The 10,471-nt window shown below is 46.2% G+C and overlaps 1 protein-coding gene across 1 annotated transcript; it reads right to left on the bottom strand.

The window, feature by feature from the left end:
* Positions 1-751: 751 nt before the first annotated feature.
* On the bottom strand, positions 752-10,222 carry LOC106863767 (GDNF family receptor alpha-4). The gene is made up of 8 exons (XM_088174065.1): positions 10,108-10,222; positions 6,531-6,806; positions 5,767-5,859; positions 4,997-5,342; positions 4,814-4,923; positions 3,538-3,672; positions 2,446-2,576; positions 752-2,142 (listed from the first exon to the last, which is right to left on the bottom strand). Exons 1-8 carry the CDS (start codon positions 10,148-10,150, stop codon positions 2,008-2,010), a joined length of 1,269 nt encoding a protein of 422 aa, XP_088030191.1. The 5' UTR covers positions 10,151-10,222; the 3' UTR covers positions 752-2,007.
* Positions 10,223-10,471: the final 249 nt, after the last annotated feature.

Raw genomic sequence — 10,471 nt, 5'->3', positions numbered from 1 at the left:
ACTGGGAACCACAGCATATTACCTAGCTGGTGCTTCCCTGGCAACAGATAAAACACAGGATAAAAAGAAATACTCCGCTATTATGCCTCTGTTCAGGATTGTAATCTTGTCTGGATGTGTATAGTATTGTTCAGATCTGTTGCCTCTCAGGATGAGCAATGGGCTCTACGTGTGTCCATGGAGGAGCTGTTTTGAGCTGAGTTTCTGGCTATTTGAATATGTAGGCTGGCTAGTGAGGCAACTCTTGCACACAATTGATTTTAGACTGTTAACCTATGCTCAGAAATCAATATTCACTTAACACCACATTTTAACAAACACAGTACAAACTAACAGCAGTTACACAGCGCACACATTACATTCAGAATAAACAGGTCATGAAGTAGTGCTTGGCAGAGGAGGGAGATGGGGCAGGTGGCTGGAAGGGAACAATGGTAACTTGAATATGTGGACAGGTACAAGGAGATTTTTGCAACTGAATGTCCCAGGGTTTGTGGTCAATGCAGCTTCAATGAGCCAAATGCATTCTCTAAGGGTTATGGAGATAAGCCAAAATCTACTGAAGTGGAGTACCATTCATGTTGAACAACAAAGCCCAAGTGTGTCACTAGCTGTGATAATGGGTTAGGTACATGTTGAAGGGACAAAACACAATGGAGCATAAACTCTAGTATAGTGTTCTTGATCTGAATTTTCATATACTTAAAATAATGGATTTGAAAAGGGAACTGAAAGTAATCCAGAGATGGTGTTTACTAGGGACTTCACATGTATGTTTATTGAGCTTTACTTGCAACCCACCTTGAAGCACAGGCTTCTACTCTTTAGGATGATAAGCTCTACTCTATGCCTTCATAGGCTTGAGAAGTGGTTACCAACAAAACTCATTAAGTGGAACAAGTCCAAGTGCAAGGTCCCACACCTGGCTTGGGACAACCCCCAATATCAGTACAGAGTGGGGGAGTGAATGGATTGAGAGCAGCTGTGCAGGAAAGGACTTGGATCATGGCTAGATGGAAAACTAGTCAGTAAAATGCACTTGCAGCCCAGAAAGCCATCCTGGAGCCTGGGTTACATAAAAAGAAGCATGGCCAGGAGGCTGAGAGGTGATTCTTCCCCTCTGCCCCATCCCACCTCCCCACCTGGAGTTCAGCCTTCAACTCTGCAATGCCCAGCACATGACCGACATGGACCTGTTCAACCTGTTCAAGGTTCAGACGAGGCTGTGAAAGTTATGAGAGGGCTGAAACTCCTCTCCTATGAAGAAAGGCTGAGACAGTTGATGTGGTTTGGTCTGGAGAAGAGAAGGCTCTGTGGAGACCTTGTTGTGGCTTTTCAATACATCAGGGGGACCATAAGCACAGAGGGACACTTTTGACCCTGGGCCTCTAGGGACAGGATATGGAACAATGATTTTAGACTGAAAGAGGGTATGTTTAGATTGAATATTAAGAAAAAATTATTCCTGGTGAGGGTGGTGAGGCACTGGCATAAATTGTCCAGAGAAGCTGTGCTTGCCCCATCCCTTCAAGGCCAGGTTGAACGGGGCGTGCGGCAACCATACACAGGGTTGGAGCTAAATGATTTTGTAAGGTCCCTTCAAACCCAAACCATTCAATGATTGTATGCCTGAAGGGGAGCTCCAGATGGTGGGGTGGTTGGAGACACTGTCAGGTCATCCCTACAGTCGGAAATCAAACCCTGTACAAGTTCTGAAAGAAATCAGACCTTTGATTGAACCTATTAAACTGGAACATTAGCCTGTACTCAGAATGTGTACACAGCAGAAGCAATGGTGAGAACCATACCTGCAGAGCTCAGCACAAACTGACAGGGGGAAAAGCGGGGTGCAAGTATGTGGGAGGTTTCCAGTGATTGCCTTCTGGGTTAAGGTCATTCCTCTTGTCTGAAAGCCTTCTGTTTCCCAAAAGCAAATCTGTATTGGGACATGCCTGGATATGGAATAATATTAATAATATGGGAAAGAAAGATTCCATTTATGCCACATTAATATGGGCTCAGTAACAGGGACAGGAACAGAGCCAGAGAAGGCCAGGAGGTAGCAGCTCCAGAATATACAGAGGAGGCAATAGGCATACTGCTCTGTTTGGAGCTGTCTCGCTGTGTCTTCCCTTCAGACACCTAGGAAATAAAAAGGGATGAATCCCAGTTAGACAGACACATTTATGCTCAGACTTCTGGCTGCAGAACCTCTAGTTCTGAGCACTAATGTGAGACTATTGAAACTCCTGTGGCCAGACATACAGCCTCCTATTTCTGCTTGTCTGTGGAAGGAGTAATTTAAGGTAGTCTAGTGTTCTGTATGCACATGGCATCCCTTGGTTTGATGTCCAAAGTCACGTATTTCTAGATCCAAGGTTTTTCAACTACTGTCTCTAGACTACTTGATTCGCTGCTTTGTGAAGGCAACAAAGCATTGCGTACCTGGGACATTGCTGAAGAGAGAGATGTGCTGGCACTGTCTCCTTGGAAGCTTAGGGAAGATGAATAAAGTAAGTCTTCCCGTCTTTCTAGAGCTCTCTGCTTCAGGTGCATTTCAGACCAAATGGTATTTTCTGCAAACAGAAGTAAAGTAAGAGTCTTACTGTGCTTTTCTTGTGTGCGCCTTGGAGTCAGGTGAACAGAAGTCTACAGAAGCTATTTTAGGAATGGCACTCACAGGCTGTGTGGCCTTTATTTAGAAAATACGTATTCTCTCTTGTAAATGGCCTTTCAGTTTGTGGGTTTACTTGTGAGATTGAGCAGACTGCAAAAACAGTTTGGACTGTACTTGAAGACTTTTGGGTCCCTCTGTGACTTTCTCAACTCTCTTTTGAAAGGGGCAGGTTTGTAGTATCTTGGATGAGATGATTAAATTGTAGATGTGTCTATAGTGCTGGGTGTAAGGCTTTTATATACTGCAGGAGGTAGGTTTAAATATTAATCACTTATGTAATTATGCTGTTTTATATGCTTTTAAAGCTTTTAAAAACATAAAATATTTAAATCTCATTAAGGTATGTTGCTAAAATGCTACAGAGATAAAAGAAATACAGACTTAGGATTACACAGTTGGATGTAACAGGACTTTTGCATCTGCTATGCTGAATCTAGTAACAGGCTGCGTCAGGAGCTACTTATCTTGACTGAGTAAATGAGGGCCAGGGCTGAGTACAGAAACAGAGGACAAGGGGAATCCTGACCCATAATCCTGGTGCACAGATGTGGTTACTCAGCAACCTATGGATACAGCATGTCTGAGCTTCCCTTGGTGATGTTTTTGCAGTGCTCTTCATTTGAATGATGTTTGGAAATAGCTTCAAGGGTGTTTGAGATGAACAGAAATGTTGCCAAAAGATACAGAAACAGTTTGTGGAGCAGATCCAGGCTGGTCCCATAGGTTGCAGAGGAGATCACGAACACATTGCAGAAGAAGATAGAACTATACACAAAAACAGTGCAACACAGGATCTTGAAACCACAGGATTTAAATTGCTCTCTGCTGAGCTCTTTGTCTGTGATGTGACTGATGCTTACCAAGGCATTTGTTGCTCTCAAACATGCCGAGTATCTGGTCACATTTCTCCTTCTGGTTGCCGCTGTTCTCACATGTACACCACAAGGAGACCTCCACACTGGAGTTACTGACATAGTTGGGTGTCATGGGTGTGCCTGTCCAAAACCCCCCAGATGAAAGAAGCATTATGAATCATGTTATACTAAAGGAAATGCTGCCCTGGAGGCAGAAGCCTTCCACTGTGATAAGCATGTTAGGCGAGGTCAGGAGTGCCATCTAGGTGGCCCAGGCTTGATGAACCTACCTGAAGTCTGCTGAGCTGTGAGAAAGTATTGAGATTGCTACCCCTGACTCAGGCACTCTGAAATGTATTGAGAACTGGAACTGGTGTAAGCATTAAATTGTGACGTGTGCACAGCAGAAGCAATGCTGAGAACTGTACCTGCAGAGCTCAGTGCAAACTGATAGGAGGAAAGTAATTTAATGGAGCAAGCATTAAATCGCGAAGGACTTTTATTTTAGGATGTGAAGGACTTGCGTGGACTCAGCTGTGGTACTGACATACAGCAGCAAAAGGTACTCTCGTTTCTTGTGTAGCCGGCAACACTATGTAGCCAGGTGCCTTTTGACAAACAAATACTGCACACGTGTAGTGTGCCACTCAGGCAGTGTTCATTTAGCACAAAACCAGCAGAGCCATCTCAAAAATGGAAGGTATAGTCGAGTTTTACAGCTTATGAGTTACTACTGCTCTTTACGTCCTCTTTTGAGCCACTCTAAAAACGTTTTAGTAGGTTGGTAGATCGTAAATAACTAAAACCAAAGATGACCTTCCTTCTAACAGCTGGTAGTCCTATGTTCTGGTTGGCCTTCAGAACATAGTGTGCACAATACTAACAAACCATCAGGAGTCTAAAAGTCAGGCAGTGATGGACTGCAGTGTTTATTCACTGCTGTGATGGGGTGTAACTCCCGCCTTAGGAATGACAATGACTTCGTTCACACAAGCCCACTGAGCACTGTTGTTGAGGCACTTTAAGCGCTTTGCACCACCTGATGATGCAGAGAGGCTTCCAGAAATCTCAGGCAAGGATGGGGCAAAGTACAGCAAAAAATGCCACCAGAAGAGCTCTCTTTGGACTGCATTTACCTCCAAGGAATGGAGAGCACTAGCATCAATTAGTAAGGCATATTCTCCTGCAGGAGACCAGGATGGTTCTTCACAGCATCAGAGAGTGTCTGCAAGTTTGTGGCCTGAAAGTGTCTACTCTGTATGTTCCTGTGGATATCACTTACCAATCATGCCCATGTAAGCCTGCAGGCATGCAGCATGGTTGTGCAGAGAGCAGCCATCTGGAGACATGTCTACAGGTTGACAATTTTGTTGGAAGTCAGCCAGTCGGGATCTGTGGGAAGGAAAATGAGACCATCAGTGTCGATGTTGTTCTCTTGGATAACATCCTCTGCTGCCTGACCTACTTGCAGATATGGTCTTCTAAGCAGGAGTCCAGAAGCCAGAGGCAATTTGGTTTGGTGTTATACTGGAAGGAACAATCAGGAACAATAGTTTTACGGCGTCTTTCTCCACAGAATTCATCTTGACATGGGCAGAACAGGATCCTTTTGGTGAAATCCTCAGGAACTTTCTCAAAGAAATTTCTTAGCCCTCTGTGGCACTTGCGCCGATCACACACATCCTCACTTCCTGCTCCCTTGGTGCAGATGGAGGCATAGTCTGTGCGCAGACGAAAACACTTCTTGCTCAGATTACAAACGTGTGTTGCTCTCAGACATGGATTTGTTGCATCTCCTGCTAACTGTGAACCTGTAAAGACAAAAGAAACTCAAAAACCATCAAGCAAGTCTCCAGAAGAGATTCTGTATAAAAGCAGGAGTACTCCTTTCTTGATGGTCAGATTCGAAAAATCAAAAAAACCAAAAAAACCAGTCCTTCTATGTGCCTGCAGTATGACAACTGTAATTGTACTAGTTACAAAACAGTATTTTTTATTGGTTCATAGTAGGGTGCTTGTTTCAGAAAATGGATCATTTTGGGTTATTACTGGTTTCATGGGCCTGGATCTGTGGCTATATTTACACCTGGTAGGAGTGACAAATTTAGGCTAGCAGCCAGAGCAGGCATTCCTCTGATTAAAGGAGCCACTACCCCAAATTTTTCTTAATAATCTTCAACCTATGAAAAGATAAGAGAGGGCAGCATTATATCATGTAATCATTACAATTCTTACCTGATACCAGAGCTGCCAGTTTATTATAATCTGTCTTCCAGTGTTCTTCATTTGCTGGATTCTCATAGGGAGACGTCTCCAAATTGAAATAACCTAGGCAAGGTACAAGATATTTAATGCAGTGGGAGATGGGAGAAATGCTTTGTGACCAGCTTTATTTATTTGTTTGTTTATTTTTAAAAGGATATTTTTCTTATTTATGCCTGGTTCTTTCCTCAGGCTGGAGTTCAGAAATGCTCTGTCTCACTCAAAGCCAAATGCCAAGGCTGGTTCTTTTGGAAATGCAGAGCTATTACTGTGTAAAACCCTCATTACATTTTGTCCAGCTGGAATTTGGTCTATGTTGTCATTTGCATTTTTCAGCTTCAGTAAGCATGAGGAGCCGAGCAGCATAGGCAGGCTCTAGTGGGAGGTCAAGTAGAAGCATCCCACAAAGGAAAGCAGCAGAACACTTAAATCACATCTGTTTTCAATGATGGACATACAGGACCGTTTTGAGGTATTTTTCATAGCACTAAATCTAACTATCTCAGTGTAGCTGTCTTTTTCTCTTAGGGTTGCTGATGTAGTTGAAGGGCTGGTCCCATACCAGATCAGTTTTCTCTGCTTATCAAACAGAGCAGTAATGAATTCTCTTTACTAGGAGATATGGTTCCAGAGCAATTACCTACAGTGCTAGGAAGTGGACTTTCACAGTTGTTTTCAGCTAGGAGGTGGGGGTAAGCCTTACTAGTAACTTGTAGACTTGTATTATTTCATCTCACCGTCTGTCATGCTGGAGTGAACAGTCCAGAAAATGCGTAAGCAGTGCTCCTGCCTCTTCATGCGCCGGTGACACCTGCAGTGCAGCAAAGAGCTGTTCCCGAGGTCAAGCTCTGCATTCAGACATCTGACCCTGCTATCGTGATCCAGTGAAAGGAGGCGAGTCTTGGCCAGGGCACAGTTTTCCAGGGTCCTGTACGTGGCATTGCAGGTGGAGTCGGAGAGGCACAGCTGCTCTGCCATGACACAGTCACTGCTGGGCAGAGCCATGAGGTCCCCTGATCAGGTGGAGAAAAGACTGTTAGGGCCCCAGTCAAGACGAATGCCACACAAGCACCTTGTCATTGTTCTGCAGGGATCCTGTCTTCAATAAAGACTCCTTGCAAGAAACAAAAGTTGTTTCATGTGGAGTAGTTAAGGAACAAGAACTGTCTCCATTTAGAAAAAAAAGGATGAGTACAAATGAAAGAGGGAACAAAAGGTTAAATAAAAGCCTCCAAAATAATTTCAACTTGGTCAGGATCAGGGATTGCGCTGTATTTTAGGGACTAGTAAATCCCTGTGAAACATTGGGGTTGCTGAGGCCTGCTTTGAAGAAGATCTTTTATCTGGGCACTGAAAACCAGAGTGCAATAAGCACATAGTAACACCATACTGTGTACTGTGAGTCAGTGCTGCTGTAATTACTAAAGTATATGCTGGTCATTAAGAGATGTACTGAAAAAGCCATTTATAGGGTATAAAAACAACTACTTTAATGAGCCTGAAGAATTAAGAACGTGTATTCTTTGCATAATCAAATGAATCCTTAACAAGGATGCAAGTAGCTTCATATTGGAAGGGCTGATATGCAGTCAATTAAAGTACACAGAACCCAGTCCCTAAAATCCCTGCCAAAAATGCAGATGAAGGCTTGGTCCATAAGATCCCCTCATGAAGTTCAACAAGTTCAAGTACAGGTGCTGCACCTGAGTCAGGGCAATCCCAGACCCAAGTCCAGACTGAGAGATGAACCAATTGAGAGCAACCCTCCAGAGAAGGACTTGGGGGTTCTCAGGGGTGAGCTGGTCATGTGCACTTGCAGCCCAAAAAGCAATTATGTCCTGAGCTGCATCAAAATCAGCATGGCCAGCAGATCAAAGGAGTAGGTTCTGCCCTTGTGAGACCCCACCTGCAGTGCTGCATCCAGCCCTGGGGCCTTCAGCCCAGGAAGGACATTAACCTGTTCACATGGGTCCAGAGGAGGCCCAAAGATGCTCTGAGGGCTGGAGCACCTCCTGCATGAGACAGGTTCCAGTACTTAAAGGAGACTTTTAAAAAAGGAGGAATAGCAAATTTTATACAGGAAGAAGTTCTTTACTCAGACGGTGGTAAGGGCCTGGAACAGGTTGCCCAGAGCAGCTGTGGCTGCCCCTTGGAAGTGTCCAAGGCCAGGTTGGATGGGACATGGGGCAACGTGGCCTAGTGGAAGGCGTCCCTGCCCACGGCAGGGATGTAGATCAAGATGATATGTAAGGTCTCTTCCAGCCCAAGTCTTTCTATAATTTTATGATTATGTAGTCATGGGTAGGTTAATTCAGTCTAATCTTTCTTAATTTCTGCAGTATATGAACCTATGTTTACGGTACAAGTACAATGAAGTCTTGAAACAAGACCGTTTCCTAATAAAATTTATATATAGGCTGGTATGTTTCTTCCTTTCAGGTCAAGATTCCTTAGCTGGCTTTAGGAAATGACTGTGCTGAGCCTTACATCTACCTTTAGTGTTCTTTGGGTACATCATATTACCTATCATTCTCTTGTTCAGCAGGTGCAGTAGTACTATTTCAGCCATCACTACAAATTAGGGGGAAATCTTGGTACAATTCATATTGCCCAGTGTACCATCTTCCCTGTGTAATTTGTTCTCCCACCTACTTCATTTTTGCTAGCTTCATCAGTTTATTTGCTATAGGCAATAGAATGCATGCCAGCCTGCTTCTCAAAGTTTCTACTTTCCCTACAGCCCAGTAATATTATCTAGGTACCTCTGTCTCACTTGTACAAGTTTCTTTGTTCTTCTAGCAACTTACTGTACTTTGTAGTTCACCTGGTACTTACACAGAGACTTGATGACTTTTCAAACTGCCTGAAAAATCTCTCATCAGGAATGCTTTGTATCCAGTATTCAGTGGGTTCAGGTGAAGCTGCTCTAAACCTCAACTTAAAAATAGTCCTCCTCTACAGAAATCATTTACTAGCTGTGTATTGTTGTAAGCCCTGAAGTTTGGCAAGTTATTTAATTTTTTTTAAATCTTGTCATAGTAATCCATTAAAAATGTGAAAGAATAAGAAAGCTAATTCTTTCCTAGATCTGTGGTCTAGGCTGCAGAATATGTTAAAGATGTATGTGCATGGGAACCCCATTTTTTTTTAAAAAAAGAAAAAGTTAATAACCAATTAACACATTATGATTATTTATACCTTAGAAAAAAATTTTAGGTAATACAATACACCTTTATTCTCCCTTTTCAATGTCCTGTCATATGGCTATGTCTATCTTGTTGGCCCTGGTGCACCACGCTACTTAAAGAGACAACAGTTACAGAAGGGAACCCTTCCTTTATTAAACACAGTTACCAAAGAAGCATTGGCATTTGGACATGGCAAATTGTGGGAAATCTTTTGCAATCGTGTGGCTGCCAGTTGCTACTGTCTAAGTGCAGCGACCCATCTTTTAGCAGTTAAAAAGCTTCAGCTTTTTCTGGGTGCAAAGCACCTCTAGACAGAAATTAGGAATGCTTCAGAGCAGTTTCTAATTTCCTTATTCCTAGTCACATCAGCCCTGAAGACTGGACAAGAGATAAACTAAAAAAAGGAATAATTTCAATCCTCAGCTCTTGTGATTTGGCAGTAGTAGGAGGCAGAGCAGAACAATCAGCTGCATCTCTGCAGGAGTTCCATGGATTGGTCTTGGCAAACTGAGCCTACTCTCGGAAAACTATGGGCCTTAAGCATTCGAGAGGGCGAATGCAAGGGGGATAGTTATCAAAAACTGCTCTGGGCGAAGCTAGCGAGAGCGCGGCGCAGCTGGGACCAGCTCAGGAGAAAGAACCCCCGCCTTGTGCCCGTCCGGCCGCATTCAGGGATCGGCTCCCGGCACCTCCTCTCGCCTCGCCTCCAGGGCAGGCGGTCCTCTCTCCCCAGAGTGTCCCTCCAATTTGGCCACAACCACACCGGAGGTTCCCCGTTCGGGCCAAAACATCTGTCGCCTCTCCCGGTTTGAATCGCCAATTCCTACTCGCCGCCTGCGCCCGGGGCAGCTGGAGCCGGTGGCCGAGCGAGCCGGGCAGCGGCTGCGAGCGCCGCGCTCGGGACGCGCTCCGCGCCCGCCCGGCATCGGGGGAAGCAGCGCTCAACCCCAGCGGCCGCGACCCCGGCGCCGCCCCTGCAAGTCACGGCCGCCCCGCGGCGGGACCGGGGTGCGGGCGATGCCGCGGTCTGTCCGCCGCGAGAGGGACGGGGTGGTGCCGCCGTGCCGTGCCCTGCCCTGCCCTGCCGTGCCCTGCCCTGCCCGCCCCGCGCCCCGGGCGCTGTTACCGGCTCGGGAGAGAAGCAGCCCCAGGAGCAGCGCCAGCCCCATGCTGGCGGTCGGTGGCTCCGAGCGCCGGGGCTGCAGCTCGCATGCTGCGCTCAGCCCCGCCTCGGTGCCGCTGAGCCCGGCCCGCCCCGTCGAGGTGCGGGAGGCGAGCGCCGCCCCCGGCCCAGCCCGGCCCGACCCACCGCGGGCCCGGGAGCCGCCCCTGGGGCCGCCGTGGGCGGAGGGGCCGCGGGGCCGTCGGGCTGGTGCGACGTGGGCCGGGTGGCGGGGGTCGTCCGGCGGCCGCTGTCCCCAGGGCGACCTGGGAGCCGCTGGGCCCGCGGCCGGGCAGTGGAGGGACGCTCCAAAAGGGGCATTTGTTTA

This window comes from Sturnus vulgaris, chromosome 15 (genome assembly GCF_052056855.1).
Source record: "Sturnus vulgaris isolate bStuVul1 chromosome 15, bStuVul1.hap1, whole genome shotgun sequence".
Taxonomy (NCBI): domain Eukaryota; kingdom Metazoa; phylum Chordata; class Aves; order Passeriformes; family Sturnidae; genus Sturnus; species Sturnus vulgaris.
Note: the sequence above shows the minus strand (reverse complement) of the source record. Positions and strands in the feature narration are given on the sequence as shown.